Source organism: Babylonia areolata, chromosome 29 (genome assembly GCF_041734735.1).
Source record: "Babylonia areolata isolate BAREFJ2019XMU chromosome 29, ASM4173473v1, whole genome shotgun sequence".
NCBI classification, from domain to species: Eukaryota; Metazoa; Mollusca; class Gastropoda; order Neogastropoda; family Buccinidae; genus Babylonia; species Babylonia areolata.
Window position 1 is genome coordinate 20,373,535 of NC_134904.1, and position 20,594 is coordinate 20,394,128.

Consider the following 20,594-nt stretch of genomic DNA (forward strand, 5'->3'; position numbering starts at 1 on the left):
GTTCAAGGGTACCAAATCCATCAGTCAGGACCACAGACTGTTCAAGGGCACCAAATCCAGCAGTCAGGACCACAGACTGTTCAAGGGCACCAAATCCAGCAGTCAGGACCACAGACTGTTCAAGGGCACATACAAATCCATCAGTCAGAACACAGGGCTGTTCATGGATGAAACCCAACCCAACTGAAAGCATCAATAGCTGCTCAAAGGCAACCACCAATCCAGCTGCCAGCAGTAATGTTCGCTCTATGGTGGGTGTAGACCTAGTTGCCAGTTGCTCCAGGGCAGGTACAAATCCAGTTACTAACGACATTTGCTCCATGGTGGGTACATATCCAGTTGCCAGTTGCTCCTGGGTGGGTACATATCCGTTTACCAGCAGAAACATTTGCTCCAGGGAGAGAACAAACCTAGTCACCAGCACCGGTGATCCTCTTGCCAGCACCAGTGGCTGTCCAATGCCTGACCCAAACATGTGGATCAGCGCAAACTCAGTGGTGGCCGCTCCCCAGGTTGGTGGCACAGGCAGTTACGCTGCAGCCGTTCCTAGATCAGGTCATAACTCATCCAGCATACATCATGAAAATAGAGCGCTGTATGCGGTGCCTCCTTCAGGGTCACACCTTGCAGACTCTGCTGCAGTGTGTCCTGGTCTTCAAATGGGTCCAGACGTGCTGCTCCCTGACCAGCAGAGAAAAAGAGAGAACGTGCCCCCTGCATTAAAAGTGGAAAACACAGTGAGCTCAGACACGTGTGATCTGGAGGAGGACACAATGAAGTTGAGAGATCCATCACCCTTTTTCAACAGAGAAGAACCTGTGGCATGTGGGCATCAGTCCCCAGAACCTAAGGCTGAAGAAAGGGGTCTGGTTGGCAAAGAGAATGTGGGCGGTCAGTCTGGATTTGGGTGGGAACACTTACAGCTGTACCAGACCAGCAGGGAGGTCATGGGGAACCAAGGTGAGACACAGATTTGTTGGGCTGTAGTAGGTACACCCGTATTTTCTACTTTGTCAAAGGCTTGTATACTTGGTTCTACAGTGGTATCTTATTGCACAGATAGAATGAACTATATGAGTAAAATCAGTGTGTTGTGGATGAAGACAAGGAACACCTCTATTTTCAACTTAGTCAAAGGTGTGCATACTTTGTTCTGCAGTGATATTTTATTGCACAGACGAGTAAAATCAGTGTGTTGTGGATGAAGAGAAGTTCACATGAATCTGGAAAGTATGTCTTAGGTTTACTAAGATGCTGGACAGTGCAGAATAGACATTTTGTAAGACCAGTTTGGGAATGCTGAAGAAGTAAGACCAGTAACATGAATCAATGTCAGTATGTCTTGGGTTTGCATGGATATATGATTGATGATGGTGCAGAATAAACAGTCTGTATCTGTACGGTGAAAACATTAAATAATTGTGAACTAATGTTAAGAGACACAGGCGTATGTAAATGTGTGTGTTGCTGTGTGGTTACAATAATTGTGTTAATGTTGAGGAAAGACACTGGTATTTATTAATGCGCATGTTGCTGTGTAGTTATAGTATTGTACTAATGTTGAGGAAGGACACAGGTGTGTGTTAATGTGTGGTTTCTATAATCTTATGCTTATGTTGAGGAAGGACAGCTGTATACTATAATCTTATGCTTATGTTGAGGAAGGACACAGCTGTATATTAATGGGAGTGTTGCTGTGTGGTTAAAGTAATCATATGTACTAATGTTGAGGAATGCCACATGTGTGTGTTGTATTTGTATTTCTTTTTATCACAACAGATTTCTTTGTGTGAAATTCGGGCTGCTCTCCCCAGGGAGAGCGCGTCGCTACACTACAGCGCCACACATTTATATATATATTTTTTTCCTGCATACAGTTTTATTTGTTTTTCCTATCCAGTTGGATTTTTCTACAGAATTTTGCCAGGAACAACCCTTCTGTTGCCGTGGGTTCTTTTATGTGCGCTAAGTGCATGCTGCACACGGGACCTCGGTTTATCATCTCATCCGAATGCTGTGTGGTTACAATAATCGATTACATGTGCTAATGTTGAGGAAGGCCACAAGTGTGTGTTGCTGTGTGGTTACAATAATCGATTACATGTGCTAATGTTGAGGAAGGCCACAAGTGTGTGTTGCTGTGTGGTTACAATAATCAATTACATATGCTAATGTTGAGGAAGGCCACAAGTGTGTGTTGCTGTGTGGTTACAATAATCGATTACATGTGCTAATGTTGAGGAAGGCCACAAGTGTGTGTTGCTGTGTGGTTACAATAATTGATTACATGTGCTAATGTTGAGGAAGGCCACAAGTGTGCTGCTGTGTAGATACCCAAGAGTCCTCTGAGGGAGCGGGAGACTCCTGGTCACAGCCACTCCTGCCAGAACCACGACGACCAGAGGGACCTGAAACATCATCTGCACAGTACAGACCTGTTGGCATCACCTCTCCAATGGTCAAAGGCATGGTGCCAAATGTGGCTGCTCTCCGAAACAGCAGGTGAATTATTTTATTCATTTAATGGCACATTGGCATTTTTTTCCGCTGCCTCATCATCAGCAACATTTCAGTGGCATTACTGTCATGCCGCTCATTATCAGTCTCCTAAACACATCCACATCCGGCTTTGTCTGTCACAGTCCCAGTGCCAGCAGTCCACTTGGAACTGTCAGTGATAGGTCATCAGATGGCCACACACCAGAGGAGACCCTGCACTGCTGCTTAGTCACTTTGGTGATGTTCTTTCAGTAGTGCCTGCTCTGATTTAACACACACAGGACATTACCTGTTAAACCCAACAGACCTACTGATGACGATCACTTAGTCACAGAGCCAGACTGAGGAGTGTCCCACCAAGAGGAGACCGTGACCACACATCTCCAACGACATTCACCCATGGATCTACTGACACTGAAGACTCTGACAGGAACTCCCCCAAACATGAAGTGGAAGGGTAGGGGGTAGGGGTTGGTGGTTGAAACTGAGGTCACCATGAGAGAAGGAAATGAAAGTACACAAAATTTGGGAACAATTTTTGCTGTATTGATGACTAATGATGACGATGCTGCTATGGGGGTCCATTCTGAGACAATGTGACAAGGCTGTACGCCAAAACTATGTGACAAGGCAGCACTCTACACTGCCTATCATGATGTCCTAGCATTAACCAGGCCCAAGAGGGTAATCACTTGCAATGCTGGTCAGGAAATTGAGCAACACACCCCAAGACGCATCTGTGAAGATAATACTCAGCTGTGTGGTTTCAGTTTTCCCATTTAAGCCCATAGCACACTCACGTCAGCCAAGGGCCGGAAAAATCCCACTACCTTTGCTGGGAATAGAACCAGCTCCTCCTAGCAATCAATCCGTAACTGTAATCACTTCCCTACGGCAGCTAGTTGTATGTCTAATATCTCTGTCAACCACTCCCTGGAGTCTCCCACCCCGCATAAAAAATACAACATAGGGACTGCATGACTGATTCACACTTTATCCTCATTTTTATCATAATTACCTCTTTATTTATTTACAATATACCAACATCATCCCGGCCCAAGAGATTCTGACACAGCAGCAGTGATTAGGAATAAAAAGCTACACATTCCTGACAAATGGATCCAGGAGGAAACAGGATTACTGCACTGTAGCGAAGCTCTCTCCCTGAAGTTCACACAGAAATATGTTGTGACAAAGAGTAATAATACAATGATAGTCTGACACCAGTGGTTCTGTTTTGAGTCTACAGCACACTCAGTCCCAGGCTGGGTTGCACAAATAAATCTTTAGCAACGCTGATTGCTTTGTGGTAAGCCTTTTCTTAGTCTATGGAAATAAGAATCGACACAGGAAAATCTTAGCGCTTCAAAGATCACTTGTGCAACACAGCCTTTGGCTGGTGCCAGTCAGAGTGAAAGGCCCCCTTCCCTCCAGACTCCTGACCCCCATACTCCCTGCCCCCAGCCCATAAAGCTTGGGAAGGGGTTTGATCCACCTTACCGCCCACCAGACTGAGGACTGGCATTAGCCACTGTGCCCTACAACTGAAAGCATGTTATCTACTTTTGCATGGAAACACATCCATCCACGTAACAGAAGGAATGTACACAGCAATAACTCATGACTGGATGATACTCTAAGACAACAGCAGAAGAAAAGTTCATATTTTCAGGTGGTTGTTTTTTTTTTCTTTGTATTTCTAATTCTCATGAAACCATGTACATATTACCATTTGATATATTGATGACAATTTGAAATAAAGGTTTTACAAGAAAAAAAACCCAGAAAAAAACAAAACAATTTGAGGACAGACAAACAGTGAGTAAAATAACAAATAAACAAAAACCGGCAAGAAATTTTGCGTACAGATATTCATCAGCAACTGAGCAGAAGAAACACTCAGACACAAAGCACAGACACATCACTGACTTCAGGTTGTTATGAACCGCTGAAAAGGAGAGGAGAGTCACTCCTGTCATGTTTAATTAAATGAACTGTTTAACAAGTGATGATCTGTTTCAGGGCTTGTGCTCAGTCCATTACGACAGCAAATCTTCTGCAAGACATCTTCTGACTGCAGTAGTCCTCTGACTGACCTGTGACATTGTCCTAGGGGAACTGTCTTCACTGCCAATATTCCTCATCATCACACACTTTGTTCCACTTGTGGTGTTTCATGACAGTGTTATCTTTAAGTTTCATTTTTCTATAAAGAAAACTGTAATAATCAGTCCTTAACTGAAGAAAAGGTAAAGCAGCCATTTGGAATATATAACTATTTTTGGGTGCATTAATTCATATTTTAATGTCAGCAAATAAGAAGTAACAAAAAAGTTAGAAATAATCCCGATTTGAGATTTTCAAGAAGAAAAAGCTAATAATGGTACTTGTTCAATAAAACAAGAATGATAAAATCTATAATTGGCATGAATCAGCTGCATTGTTGAAAAATAAAAGAAAAATTTCAAAAACATTTATCTGGCTAAAAAGACTCCATTAGTATCGGTTGTATGATGGAGCATTTACTTTGCTAAAAAAAAGCTCCATTATTATCAGCTGTATGATGGGATAAGCAATACTTATATCTTGAACAAGTGTTGACAAGGCCTTCACTTACAAATGATAAAGTCATGCTGACGATTATGGTTAATGTCAATTAACACTGAATATTTTCATCATCAGATATAAGTGATAATAAATGATGAGTGGATATGAAAATATGACAGGCTGACAATGTAGGGCTATCCCATTTACTAATCCAAAGCCATGCTTGCGTGATTTGATAATTAGGCCAACAACAGCACACTTTACAGCTAAACTGGAGTCATGCTTGCAAAATCTGATAAATAAAATTACAACAGGACCTACATAAATGGACGCTAACAGAATCCAAAAAAACAACAACTGATGAGGTATGTGTGCTGTTTCCCCTTAAAAGAAACAGATTGTTTATCAAAAAGAAGGGGAAAAAAAAAGAAGAAAAAAAAAAGAGAAGGAATTAATTGCAATTCAGTTTTATGGTGTATGCAAAATCACCTTGACAACATTACATTCACATAGTTTAACATTTCTGTCACAAGACATAATTCAAACTAACATTCTGAGTTGTTATTTGCTTAATGTTATTTTTGCTAATGCATTTACTTGAATCTTCTATACCCATTGTAATTACAATTGTTACAGTGTATAAAAACAGATGAAACAGAATTCACACACAAATGCCTTATTCTCTCCTTGTCTGTACAGATGTTTTAGAAACACAATCACACCAGTTCAAATGGTGAAGGAGAAACAATCGTTAATAATTGTCATGAGTCCATGAGCTTCATTGCAAAAAAAAAAAAAAAAGTTTTATTTCTCTTGTAAGTCCAGTATCTCCGCCGCATGTGTACATACATGTGTTGTCTAAATTTCCTCCTTTTTTTTCTCAATACTTCAGAAACTGTAGATAATCATCTCAAAAAGAGCTGATGTCACCACACTGAAAATAGTTTCATAAACTCTGACTGGACAGTGTCTTATCAGCCATTTCAGGAAATAATTTTTAATCTTACCTTTCTTTTCACACAATTATATCACCGTGGACCACAGTGTAAAATGTAGAAAAGATAAGTTTTAATATATACCCCCCCCCCCTCCAAAATAAAAAAAACCAACAACAAAAAACCAACAACAAAAAACAACAACCCAACCACCTGTCATTCTGGACATTCTCTCTGTATGATTCATTTATTCAGTTAATTTATAAAGTAACAGAAAGAACTGACAAGTCAGCAAGAAATACAACACTTTCTAAATATGGCTAAATCGGATATGACATGAATTGTGGATGTTAGAATTGGATTTAGCTTCTGAATGCCTCTGTGCAGTTAGCAAGCTTCATGCTGACAGCCCAGAGTATGAATTATAATGGAATTAACACTGGTAAGGCTTGATACTATGAAATCTGAGGTCTGAACCTTTAACTGTTACAGTTTTCACATTAAGTATTTTGCAGTTGGTGTGTTACCAGTTGTTTACCATTTGACCTTGTTGTTTGAGAGTGTGAATGAAGTTGCTCTGCTTTGTCTCAAATAAAGTTCTGAAGATGTGTACTTTGACAGTGTCCACCTGTTGCAAAGCTCTGTCCTCCACATCGATCTGTATTTCATCCTCGCATGCACATTCACTCAAGCACAATTAAAACTTCATCCGACACAGTGCTCCATTTTAATGTTGAAATGTCAGGAGTGCCAGCACAAAGAACTAATACTCAAATTTAAAGTCCAAGTAGGTCTGATCAAAGTAGTGCACTCTGACGTAGCCATCCTCTCCACCACTGCTGTAGCTGTAACACAAAAACATTCATGTCACTTTTTTTCCTGAATATTTTCACGGCAAGAAGTAAATTGTGTAGGATGAATGGAAAGAATGAATGGTACCTTGCATGGTGCTCCCCCCCACCCCCCTTCCTGTCAACCAATTCACAAGTGAAAACAACAACAAAACCTTTTTACCAATCCTATCATCCATGACTTCACAAATGTTACAAGTGAGAAAGCAAAGAGCATGAGGCATTTATTTCAAGCTATCAATATTTATTTATCAAAAAAGAAAAGTTTTAGTAAAGCACTGGATGGCATGATGATTGTGTATTGCTCTAATATCCAACCGCCAAATCATTTCTTTCTGAACCTGTTTACTAGCAACATGACTGGTTAACCAGCCATACTGCAGTTAGGCCATACTGTCTACATGACAGGTTAACCCCTCACTGAGCTTTACTGAATTTTCCTTCAGCCAGAAATAGAAACAGCATCGTAACTGTTCTCAAACCCAGAAGATGACTATATTTCTATCATGTATAAACATGAATACAGTCCTATTACGTAACAAAAAACTTCCATGTCCCATTTCCATATTCTCAATCAAGGTTCTCAATTAAGGTTCCCCTTCACAGTCTAAGTAAATCTGAACAACATAAACAGGTGAAACAATTTTCACAAGCATGTTCAGTCCAGACAGGAACAGCCTGGAACTGCCAATTTAAACAATGTTTTGGTTTTTTTTTCTTCTTCTAAGTACTCAGATCAGTGTTAATAATGATCACTAATCTCATTTCAACACAAATGTTACTCAGAGAACTCTTCAGTGCATACCTCTTTCCATCGGGGTGGAAGGAGAGACTGTTGATGGGCCCGAAGTGTCCTTTTACACTCCCAAATTCCTCCTCAAACACCAGATGGAAGAACCGAGCATCAAACTTTCCGATCTTGGTGGACGTTGTGGTGACAGACATGGCTTCTTGACCGCCTCCCAACACAACCTGTGGACAACACATTGTCAAACACATCATTCGCAGCCAACAACCACAATACATTATACATATCACTGACACCCTGCTGTTGACAATGCAATGTCATACATATAGTCTGTAGTCCACAAACTGTTGACAAAAATTGTCATACATATCATCCAGTCCACAGACTGTTGACAAAACACTGTCATACACATCATCCAGAGTCCACAGACTGTTGACAATACATCGTCATACACATCATCCAAAGTCCACAACCTGTTTACAGAGAGTCAAATGTATCATCCATCCTCAACACACTGTTGACAAAACAGTCATAGACAATAAACTGTCCACAACCTGTTCGACAACAAACTGTCATACACATCATCCACAGTGCATAATCTGTTGACAATACCATGTTACATGTATCATCCAAAGACCTGTTACACATACTGATGCTATAAAAAGAGAATTTGCCTCACACAGCCAGGAGAAAGATTCTTACCTGGCTTCGGTGTGCTATTTAGTATCCACACATGTGGTTGGAGAAAAAAGAAAAAAAAAAAAGAAAAAAAAAAATCTACATTTGAGAGGTGAAATGCACACATCAAGAAAAGAGAGCACAGCTCCTGGCAGATCATTTCTCAATGTTCACACATCAGTGTTTGCCAATCTGTACTGTAGCAAACACTCACATGGTCGAAGAGTGGCGATAAAGAGGCTGAGTTGACGGGTCTTTCTGTCTTGAAGGTCTTCAGTGGATCCATCGTTTGCATGTCAAACAGCTGCAATGATAAAACAGAACGTGGCTTTCTGTGGCTCTGAACATGTGGAATCATGTATCCAGAGAGAGAGAGAGAGAGAGAGAGAGGAAAGTGTGACTAAATAAAAGGCTGATAGTCTGCACACAATACTATCTTTCTGTGAGTGATTTCCTAGATTTTGGAATATATATGTGATCTGAATCTAAACAGTCGAACTTAGGAATCACTTTACGAAAGTGTAGTGTAGTGTAGTGTAGTGCAGTGCAGTGCAGTGTTGTGTTGTGAAGTGTTGTGTAATGTATGTGATCTGAATCTAAACAGTCGAACTTAGGAATCAATTTACAAAAGTGTAGTGTAGTGTAGTGTAGTGTAGTGTAGTGTAGTGCAGTGCGATGCAGTGCAGTGCAGTGTTGTGTAATGTAGTGTAGTGTTGCATAGCACAGCACAGTGTTGCGTAGTGTGTGTGTGTGCGTGTGTGTGTGTGCGCTCGTCCAATATTGTGCGAGGCTGTGTCTGTGTGTGTGTATGTGAGTGTGTGTGTGTGCCTGCATGTGTGTGCATATACTGTCACTCGGAGGCTTGTGAGGAGGTGGTAGCAAAAGAGCTTACCTTCGATGTGAAGTCCTTGGAGGCAGTGATAAACCAGTTGCCATCTTTGGACAGCTGGATGTCATTGATCTGCTTTCCGTGCTCCCTGCAGGAGTTGATCATGTCGCCAGTCTGAAAGACAACAGGCAGTACCCTTCACTGTCTAGAAAATCCATTGTGTACGTGTCTAAGGAAGAGGTAATGGTGTAGTTGAAGTACTGTTTTACACTTTTATGAAAAAAAACAACAAAAACATGCTGTCATTCTTAGTAAAGTCCTAGACACACACTTATAACAAACATACACACAGGGAGGGATACATGCTGTCACTCCCAACACACAACACTTGTAACCAACAAAGACTGAAAGAGGGAGGGATACATGCTGTCACTCCCAACAAACAACACTTTTAACACAGAGGGAGGGATACATGCTGTCACTCCCAACACACAACACTTGCAACACAGAGGGAGGGATACATGCTGTCACTCCAACACACAACACTTGTAACACACAGTGGGAGGGATACATGCTGTCCCTCTAACATACAACACTTGTAACACACAGAGGGAGGGATACATGCTGTCACTCCCAACACACAACACTTGCAACACACAGAGGGAGGGATACATGCTGTCACTCCAACACACAACACTTGTAACACAGAGGGAGGGATACATGCTGTCACTCTCAACACACAACACTTGTAACACAGAGGGAGGGATACATGCTGTCACTCTCAACACACAACACTTGTAACACACAGAGGGAGGGAGGGATACATGCTGTCACTCCCAACACACAACACTTGTAACACACAGAGGGAGGGATACATGCTGTCACTCTCAACACACAACACTTGTAACACACAGAGGGAGGGATACATGCTGTCACTCCCAACACACAACACTTGTAACACACAGAGGGAGGGATACATGCTGTCACTCCCAACACACAACACTTGTAACACAGAGGGAGGGATACATGCTGTCACTCTCAACACACAACACTTGTAACACACAGAGGGAGGGAGGGATACATGCTGTCACTCCCAACACACAACACTTGTAACACACAGAGGGAGGGATACATGCTGTCACTCCCAACAAACAACACTTTTAACACAGAGGGAGGGATACATGCTGTCACTCCCAACAAACAACACTTTTAACACAGAGGGAGGGATGCATGCTGTCACTCCCAACACACAACACTTGTAACACACAGAGGGAGGGATACATGCTGTCACTCCCAACACACAACACTTGCAACACAGAGGGAGGGATACATGCTGTCACTCCAACACACAACACTTGTAACACACAGTGGGAGGGATACATGCTGTCCCTCTAACATACAACACTTGTAACACACAGAGGGAGGGATACATGCTGTCACTCCCAACACACAACACTTGCAACACACAGAGGGAGGGATACATGCTGTCACTCCAACACACAACACTTGTAACACAGAGGGAGGGATACATGCTGTCACTCTCAACACACAACACTTGTAACACAGAGGGAGGGATACATGCTGTCACTCTCAACACACAACACTTGTAACACACAGAGGGAGGGAGGGATACATGCTGTCACTCCAACACACAACACTTGTAACACAGAGGGAGGGATACATGCTGTCACTCCCAACACACAACACTTGTAACACACAGAGGGAGGGATACATGCTGTCACTCCAACACACAACACTTGTAACACAGAGGGAGGGATACATGCTGTCACTCTCAACACAAAACACTTGTAACACACAGAGGGAGGGAGGGATACATGCTGTCACTCTCAACACACAACACTTGTAACACACAGAGGGAGGGAGGGATACATGCTGTCACTCCCAACACACAACACTTGTAACACACAGAGGGAGGGAGGGATACATGCTGTCACTCCCAACACACAACACTTGTAACACACAGAGGGAGGGAGGGATACATGCTGTCACTCCCAACACACAACACTTGTAACACACAGAGGGAGGGATACATGCTGTCACTCCCAACACACAACACTTGTAACACACAGAGGGAGGGATACATGCTGTCACTCCCAACACACAACACTTGTAACACACAGTGAGGGGAGAGAGCAATGGGGAGGGAACAAAAGCTGAAATTAAAAAAAAAAAAAAAAAAAAAAAGCAAGATAAGACTGCATACACAAACATAATGGCTAACCATAATGGAAGTTAGTTCCAAGTCACTTACACTTTACAGACTGACCTATATGCCACCTTATACTCAGAAGTTATAGAAGAGGCGATATAATATCAACTGGCTTCATGTCTGTGAGTCAGTGTTTCTTGTACTGTGCTGTTTACTCTGCATTATTCTGTAAATGGACAACATTGTAAAATTGCTCTCCTGTCATAACATATTCCTCTGTGTAAAATTTTGACTGCTCTCACAGGGGAGAATGTGTTACCATAATCCTGTGGCACATACTCTTTTTCTTTTTGTTCTTGTTTAAATTCATTTATGTATTTGTTTTGTTCATCATTCAAGGATTTCTACTGAATACTGCCAAGAACACTGTTGTTTCTAAGAGTTCACTGATGTGCATTAACCATCTTGTATTAGTTTACAAATCTCACTCAGAATTTTTTTTTTTTCCAGTATTCATCTTTAATCAGTCTATTCCCAAGGAAATCAGGGTTTCCCAGGTTTTCACTCTCCTATTCAGTGGCTATTAGACTGATAATGGTTTTTACTTTATTTTTTTATTATTTTTTTTAGAGAGAGCTATTAAATGCTATTGTAATGGTATAAATGTACCAGACTGTGACACAAAAACATCTACACAATGAAAACAGATGAAAGTGGCAAGTTAAAAACAATCCTTGGAAAGCTGAATCACTTGATGCATACAACATCAAGTATCAACATTCACAAAAAAAACAACAACAAAAAAACACCCACAAAACCCCCCAAAAACAACACCCACAAAACACTAAAGAAACCCAAATTAATCCACACAGTTCATTTTTTGCTTCATAGTTTTCTAGCAATGTTTCCACCGCTTGGTACCAGAAAGGCCTGAAGTGTAAGAATCGTCTGATGCCGAGAGATCCTGAGGCAACTTACTTTGACTTCGAACTGTTTGCATTCCCCATTCTCATGGCCAGTCAGAATGAGATCATCCAGATCGGCCCACACGGCGGAGGTGATCTTGGCCTCTGTGGTGGGCAGCGTGATACGCTGTAGGGGCTCTCCGTTCACTGCAACCACAGAAAAAAAGTTAACTCATTCTACTCCAGGTACGTGTTAACTCGTACCATTATCACTTCCCCTGTGGACCAGGTACGAGTATTCTTGTACCAACACACTATTCTAATTTCGTTTATTCTTACTTGGTACAGTTGGCATTCTAAACTGAACTGTTTACAGATTCCGGAAGCAAAAAAATGAAGCTTTGTTCAACTTATAAAATCAACAAATTTCCTTCGATTTTCACCCATTTTTTTCTGCAGTGGTCTCATGTAGGGCTGGTCCTGGGCAGCTGTAGCAGGCATATAGCTGTGCAGTAGAAATATACTAGAATGAGTTAAGGTTGACAGGTTAAAGGTCCTAAAGCCATCAGAGCCACCAGGGCAGTGATTTTCTTATTCACTGCGTCAAGAGCTTAGCACAGGAAGGCAGGACCCCATTCTCTCTTTCCACAGTTTTAACTTTCCCTAACCCAAGCCAAGTACCCATTCACAACTGGGTGGAGTAAGGAAAATCAGAGTAAAGTGCCTTTCCTAAGGACACACCACCATGCCAAAATGGGGCCTCGAACCCTGATCACTGGTGAACACTGGATCACACGTCCTGTGCTTACCAATTCTGCCACGCTGCTTCCTTGAAAAACAAGAAGTCATATCATGTCAGCAATGCCAACCATAACCTGGTTATAGAGTGACTGAAAAGAATGGAGTGATGAACATATACAGAGGCCAAGTGAGTGCTATTACTTCTAGTAATAGTATCACCATAGCTGGTTTTGACAATATAACTTAACAAAAACCATTGTGTGTACCACTAAAAATCCTTGACTGACATAAACTAGATCAAACTAGATAATCGTCAGCTTTTAAACCCTTGATTTTAAACCGTCTGATTTTAAACCCTTGACTGCTGCTTATGAGTATGTATACTCATTATTTTTTTTAAGAAGGGCTGTCACTTCACTGACATAAGACTGAGCTTACAGGTCAGGGTGTCAGTGAAGGGCTGTCACCTCACTGACATAAGACTGAGCTTACAGGTCAGGTGGTCAGTGAAGGGCTGTCACCTCACTGACATAAGACAGAGATCACAGGTCTGGATGTCAGTGAAGGGCTGTCACCTCACTGAAATGAAGACAGAGCTGACAGCTCAGGATGTCAGTTATCATTCTTTATTTGGACTTGTTCCTCTTGGGATTGCATTGCCTTTGTAGTTTGTTCAATTAAATCAGTTACTCAACTGAAAAGTATCAAACAACAGGGAATGCAGTAAAAAGTGATAACCACATGGCCCCCAGGTTTAGCAGTCAAAAGGTTAAATAATGTATGCCCACAAATGTATTTCTCCCAGCCCAATAGCAATGTCTTGAACGACAATGTCACACAGAAATGTGTATCGCTCAGGAATCGGCCTACACAGACACCAGAGGGCCTATCACCAAGGACCATCTTCCCAATGATCCTGGGACCCAAGGAACCTGCTATCATCACAGCAATGTCTCTGTATCATACTCACACATCTGTGTGTCATCCCGGATGTCGTAGACCAAAACCTCGCAGGGAAAGCCCATGGTTTTGTCAGTGGTCAGCATGATGTAGTTGCCACTGTAGGAGAAGCCACAGCTTCTCACAGCTGTTCTCGTTTCCAGGGTGCTGATATTCACTCCTGGAGAACAAAGCTTATATTGAGACATGCATTTAATACCTCATTTTCTTTGTTTTTAAATGCGGAAAGACAGTAACCTTAGTGATCACAAGAGTATTAAACCAGACACAAGTACCAGAAATTCCAAAAAATTTACCATGCATCACATTAATCCATTCACTGTCTGGAAAATAAGATTTAAGTGAAATTTATTTGCCACGGCTTTTTCACAAAAAAAACAGCTTTATATATTTTCAAAAAATTCTGTTTGTTTTGTTATTGGAGAGAGACACATGAAAGTATGTATTCGCTGAAGGGTAAATGAATAAAGAATACAAAACACATGTTTTCCAATTTTGTATTTTTTCAAATACATGCAATTGTTTTCAAATCAGTGGGGGTTTTGGGGGTAAGATTTTCTACTTGTTCAACACAAACATAAGTCTGGTCATTTGCATAGTAACGTAATATTTTCTGGACAAATGGATAATAACTGTACACACAACCTGATCCTATCAAACACAGCAAGGCCACACCCCCTTGGCCTCCGCCAACCTCCTCTTCCCCTTCTCAGACCCAGTACACTTTGTCCAGTTGAGTTACCCTCAGTCCCTTTACGTTATTTCTACATCTACACCTTAACTCACTCGGGACGACAAGTTTTCTCCCTTGCTTTTCCCCACAGACGGCCCATTTGTAAGGGTTTGGAAAAAAATAACAAAAAATACAAAATACTGTGTAAGAAAATGAAACTTTCAGAACTGGTTTATTACATGTTGAGCTATTACATATAAAAAAAATTCAAATTTCTCATCTTATTTTTACAGTTTTGCCATATGTAGAAAATAATGCCAATTTTTCACCCTGAATCACCATACCCTGCTCGCTTTCTGCATTAAATTCGCTTTCTTCTTCGTCATCATCCACCTCTTCAATGTCCGACCCTTCAGTTTGTAGCATTTCAAGTACTTCGGCAACCCCCAAACATTGCCGTCACCGCCTTGTTCGCATCACAACAGTTTGAGAAGAGCCCGCTTTGCTGACACTGTGACAGGCTGGCACGCGAGCAGACGACTGGTCAGTGACTTTGTCAGCGTGTGTGCGAGACAGGCCACACATCATAGACTAACCAATCATACTGTTCGATTGTGGAGTGACCCAGAATAGCGCACTCTGCTTGGCTAATCACAAAATCACGTGTACAGCGCATGATGGAATTTTACTTTCGGAGAATGCTATTCCATTCCTTCGTCCGAAACCGAATACGTTTTGTGTAGGAATGCGTGAGCATTCCTTCGTCCGGAAAGAGTTAACCTGGTTTGGCTCAGTGCCAAGAGTGTCACTCCCACAGCTTCTGTTTCGGTCATAATTATCACAATTGTCATGTGGCCCGAGTCAGCTCTATACAGCGTCACCACTCTTCAATCTTGCCAGTCTCTCTTCATCACTCCCATTATTTTCTATCGCACCATCCAACAAAAGTTTATCACTCACTGTCTTCTTCTTCAAGTCGATGCTTCAATTCTTTCTAAGTATCAGCTAAAGAAAGCTATTTTGATCATTTAGGTGCACCTCAATGGCACAGCTTGAGCCAGGTGTTGCCATTTTGCTAAGTCAGTAAGTGTGCGATAAGCGAGTAAAAACACAGCCAGTAACCCAACCAAATTGTTCAAAGAAAGGACTATCTAATGTTGATGGGGTTTCTAGCTATCAATAGAATCCAGAAAGATTCCCCAAGCTATAAAGCTACCAGTCTTTTTGTCAATGAACTCAATACAAACCAGGAAAGTTTGAATATTTGTCACGGATAAGTTATCTCATCTATCAAATTTCATGGCAGCGAAGTATACACTGCTGCACCTTCCAGTTATCTCATCGGCAAGACAGCCTAGGGGTTAATGACAATCATATCTCAACACACCGCATTCACTTCTGTCTATAAACTTGTCTAACTTACACACGTCTTTAATTAAATCACTTAATATTTTGACTAACAATTTAAAATAAAAATCAGACCTGTCTTGGCATCCCACAGTTTGCATGAGTTATCCGCAGATCCAGTCAGCACTTTTGTTGTGTTCCCTGAAGCTGGTTAAGGCAAAACGCAACACAACTTCTATAGGTCAAACCACTAGGTCTAACCTCTACATGTGGCTTAGCATTATTGTCAAAATCTGAATAAATCAAACAAATATGAGCCATTTCCTGTGTTAAAAAAAAAAAAAAAAGAGTGCAGAGTAAGTAAAATGGAGCTGACCAAAGTTATAGTAAAAAAATAAGAAAATGCAGACTGGATTAATCAAAAAAATGAAAACGTAAACAGGCTAGGGAAATTACTTTATATGGGTGATGTGCAAAACCATCTGGTGAAGCATGGGGCAGGAGGGAAAGGGAGGAGGGTGGGGGATGAGGTGTTTTAGTATTTAATACCAATAGCACTAATTAAAAAAACAACAACATAGCATGGAATCAGGGTATATGTCCTTTGTGAACTGTAGATGTCATGTGCTTGTGTTCATCAGTGTGTCTGGCAAGCGAAATACATTTATTTGATGTAACGTTATGCATGTAAAGTCTAACCTCTACATGTGGCTTAGCATTATTGTCAAAATCTGAATAAATCAAACAAATATGAGCCATTTCCTGTGTTAAAAAAAAAAAAAAAAAGAGTGCAGAGTAAGTAAAATGGAGCTGACCAAAGTTATAGTAAAAAAATAAGAAAATGCAGACTGGATTAATCAAAAAAATGAAAACGTAAACAGGCTAGGGAAATTACTTTATATGGGTGATGTGCAAAACCATCTGGTGAAGCATGGGGCAGGAGGGAAAGGGAGGAGGGTGGGGGATGAGGTGTTTTAGTATTTAATACCAATAGCACTAATTAAAAAAACAACAACATAGCATGGAATCAGGGTATATGTCCTTTGTGAACTGTAGATGTCATGTGCTTGTGTTCATCAGTGTGTCTGGCAAGCGAAATACATTTATTTGATGTAACGTTATGCATGTAAAGTCCAAAGAGAAATTTTCTGGACAGAGTGCTAAGTAACTATCAATCATTATATAAGCAAAATACATTTACTTGATGTAATGTTATGTATGTGAACTCCAAAGAGAAATTTTCTGGATAGAGTACTAAGTAACTATCAATCATTATAATTATTATTTGTTTCCATTAGAGACAATTTGTGTGTGTCTATCATATCATATATGTTTGCTGAATCCTTCTCCTCTGGCTTCTCCGGTCTTCTATCTACGACCCACTTTACAGGTTCTTCGCCTCACCTTCTGAACAAGGTCTTTTCTGTAATACTTTTTATAGTGTTTATCAATAAAACATGATTCTATAAAAGACTGGAGAGTTGGTCTAATGGATCAACAACAAAAGTAAACAAACCACCACCACACACATCAATAAAAGATGAAACCTAGTATGACTATGAGAGTAGTAAATGATGAGGTATGTATACCACCTGGAAACTACCTCCAGTATTCATACAAGTGCCCAGAATTCAACTCAAACATCTGCAAAGCAGCTGACTGAGACAGGTGAACAAACTCAAGTCTCCAAAAAGTGGGTCCAGCAGGATGAGATAAAATTTAAATGCAGTGAAGAAAAAAAAAAAGGATACAGTCTACGTCGATGCACCACACTGCTCCATTGTGTCCATTGAATGTGCCTAAGCGTTCTCCATTGAGAGAGTACCACACGTTCGGCTGTGAATCTTTGGCACATGAGTAGATGAGGTCACCTTCTCTGTTGTACTTGATTTGTGTGATAGACCGCTCATGACCATGCAGCATAATAGGCTTCTGTAATCATTAAACACATAACAATTTATGGTAGACAAAAACTAAAAAGAAAACCCTTTACTGATTTAGTGATTATTTCAACACAGGTTACATGCAATACAATAACAAAGAGATACAGATTAGATGATGGAACAGTACACTTTTGTACTATTTTAAAAAACAAAACAAAAAAACAACAACAAACTGGCAAACTATCAAAATTTGAATTTCTATTTAAGTACTGGTGTCGTTGCAGTTACTGAGTCAGAATAGAATAGAATGTGTATTTATTACCCTGTGTACCGGGGTCACAAGGAATACAGGGGGGGAAAGTACATAACAAGACACGAACATAAATCAAAGATCATACACAAACACAGATACAGTAGAAATTAGGATACATACAAGTGCATATCAATATAAAAACTTGTGCATACTCACACATACACACACTGCACACACACAGAGACATGCACGCACAAACAAACACACATAACCACTCACACATGTTTGAACAGAAGCTGCACATTACATATGGATGGAGCTGATGACTAGATCTTCAGGTATATGGTTGTTGATTGCACAGTTCTATTCATACTGATACTGGATTTGTTCGAGAGACAGGGCATTAACTACTTTGGAAAAAAAGCTATTGGCGAAGCGATTGGTTTTCGTCCTTATACTTCTGTACCGTCGACCAGAGGGAAGCATCTCGAAAATCCCCAAAAGCTGGATGTGATTCGTCCTGACTGATTGATTTTGCTTTTTTGAGTAGCCGATTATAATATATGTCTTCTACTAGTTCTAGAAAAGGTAGATCAGCCCCGGTAATCTTGGTGGCAGTTTTTACAATTCTGTTAAGGGCTGCAATTTCTGCCTTGGAAATGTTTCCGTACCAAACAGTAACAGTGAAGGTTAGAACACTTTCAATGACTGCTCAGCAGAAATCAACCATGATTTCTTTTTTAATTCCAAACTTTTTGAGGCGCTGAAGAAAGTACAGGCACTTTTGTGCTTTCTTAACAATTTTTTCCATATTTTTCTCCCATTTCAAATCGTTGGAAATGATCAGTCTGATAAATTTAAAGTCACTGATGATCTCTACTTGCTTGTCTTTAATGACAAGTGGTAAGGGGTCAGATCTGGTCTTCCTGAAATCTAAAATTAATTCTTTGGTTTTTGATACATTGAGTTTGAAGTTGTTTTGACCACACCAGCTGACAAGTTCCACTTCCAGTACTTCTTCCCTATATTTTGACTCATCACGTCAGGTTGATTCAGTTACCCTTTATAATAAATGATCATCTAATCTCTTTTGTATTTTTCCTGTAGCACCTCACAGTACAGAAAATGAAGACTCTGAAATTGTGGAAAGGTATCAGTAAATGTGCTGTGATTTGTGTGTGACTTGGAGGGATGCTGTAATCTCCCTAGGTGGTCGAATCAGGAAAGACAAACAGAAGTGGGCAACATCCACATTTCATCGCCTGTATTTTTTCCATTCTTCTGGATCTGGTAGTGCACGTAGCAGACGCCACTTCTGGTTGACGGCGTCTGCTGGTTGATATTTATATTCTGGTTGATAACATTGTGATATGTAATCTACATTTCTTCCCCTCTCGAATGACGTAGAGAAGGTAAATAAATGAGTAGAGGCGATGAAATGTTGAGTATATATCAATCATCATATGTTACAATAGAGTATATATCAATCATCATATGTTACAATGTCCTAACAGGTTTACTTTTTCCGTCGAGACGAAAGTGGAAAGAGGAAGAAATGTGGACAGCCAATCCTAATTCAGTATGAGTGTGTATTTAAATATAGTAAAATGGTAATATAAATTCATGTTCCTGAACGAAATTAAAATAGGCCCAATGAATTATAACAGCATGTAAAAATAATTTATGTTTCTTTCAAAATGAAAAATATGGTGGTTCACGCAAACATGTGCCAACTGTCGACGACATATTGCGTTCGATAATACTGGACACAACCTCACGTACAGTTTAAAACGAGAAATAATTGTTTGCAATTGAGTTATTTATAAAAGGAAGATATAAAGAAGTACAAACCATCTTCAAATTCGGTCTTTCCTGATTCTTCTCTGGATAAAATGTAACATGCGGGGGGACAGAGGAGCACTTTCCGGAAGTTGCGCACGCCGGTGCTTTCTTGAGTGAAACGGACTTCCTTTTTATGCAGTAACAATTATCCCTGTTTGAAGATTGAAACTAAAACGTGTTAATTCACAATAAGAACTGCAAAAATGCTGGTCGTTCGCTGCTTTTATCTATACGTGAATTAATGCCTAGTTCTATATCAGTACAAGGAAAAATATAAGCTTTTATGAATTGCATACTGTCTGAGTAAATGACTGAGAGGCCCGCGACGACAGAAAAGTGAAATCGAAGAATGTTTCTGTAAATGCTGTAGAGAAAGCGCTCTTTAATTTGAAATAAGTATAATTATTTCTTGATGCGCTCGAAACTAGTATCTCTAAGTGATTGTGGAAACTAAGCGGTTTAAAAGAAGCACAGTCTTCGAACCAATGTCCTAAATGTGGACTATGACCAGCAAATTGCCAGTCGGTGAATAAGTTGTCTCCCATGTTACCCCCCACCCCTCTCTCATTAATGTCTATTAGTAGTAAGAAAAAGTTACAAAATTTTGCTAAGTTCATTAAAGAAGGTTTTAATGTGTTTCGTTAGGAGCCAGTTTCAGTCCGGATTCTTTGCCACTTATACTTTAACTGTACTTGTTGAATAGGAATTAGAACAATCACTTGTGTTAATCTTG

The 20,594-nt window shown here is 40.4% G+C and overlaps 2 protein-coding genes across 2 annotated transcripts; one reads left to right on the forward strand and one right to left on the reverse strand.

Moving 5' to 3' along the window:
• Nucleotides 1-33: 33 nt before the first annotated feature.
• LOC143302219 (uncharacterized) lies at nucleotides 34-5,811 on the forward strand. The gene is made up of 3 exons (XM_076616794.1): nucleotides 34-960; nucleotides 2,331-2,502; nucleotides 4,522-5,811. The coding sequence occupies exons 1-3, from the start codon at nucleotides 168-170 to the stop codon at nucleotides 4,571-4,573; spliced, it is 1,017 nt and encodes a 338-aa protein (XP_076472909.1). The 5' UTR covers nucleotides 34-167; the 3' UTR covers nucleotides 4,574-5,811.
• Nucleotides 5,812-6,694: 883 nt separating this feature from the next.
• On the reverse strand, nucleotides 6,695-19,983 carry LOC143302220 (eukaryotic translation initiation factor 3 subunit I-like). Its single transcript, XM_076616795.1, has 9 exons — nucleotides 19,871-19,983; nucleotides 17,635-17,815; nucleotides 16,019-16,084; nucleotides 13,874-14,023; nucleotides 12,236-12,369; nucleotides 9,151-9,261; nucleotides 8,473-8,562; nucleotides 7,638-7,804; nucleotides 6,695-6,826 (listed from the first exon to the last, which is right to left on the reverse strand). The coding sequence occupies exons 1-9, from the start codon at nucleotides 19,871-19,873 to the stop codon at nucleotides 6,745-6,747; spliced, it is 984 nt and encodes a 327-aa protein (XP_076472910.1). The 5' UTR covers nucleotides 19,874-19,983; the 3' UTR covers nucleotides 6,695-6,744.
• Between the last annotated feature and the right edge of the window lie 611 nt (nucleotides 19,984-20,594).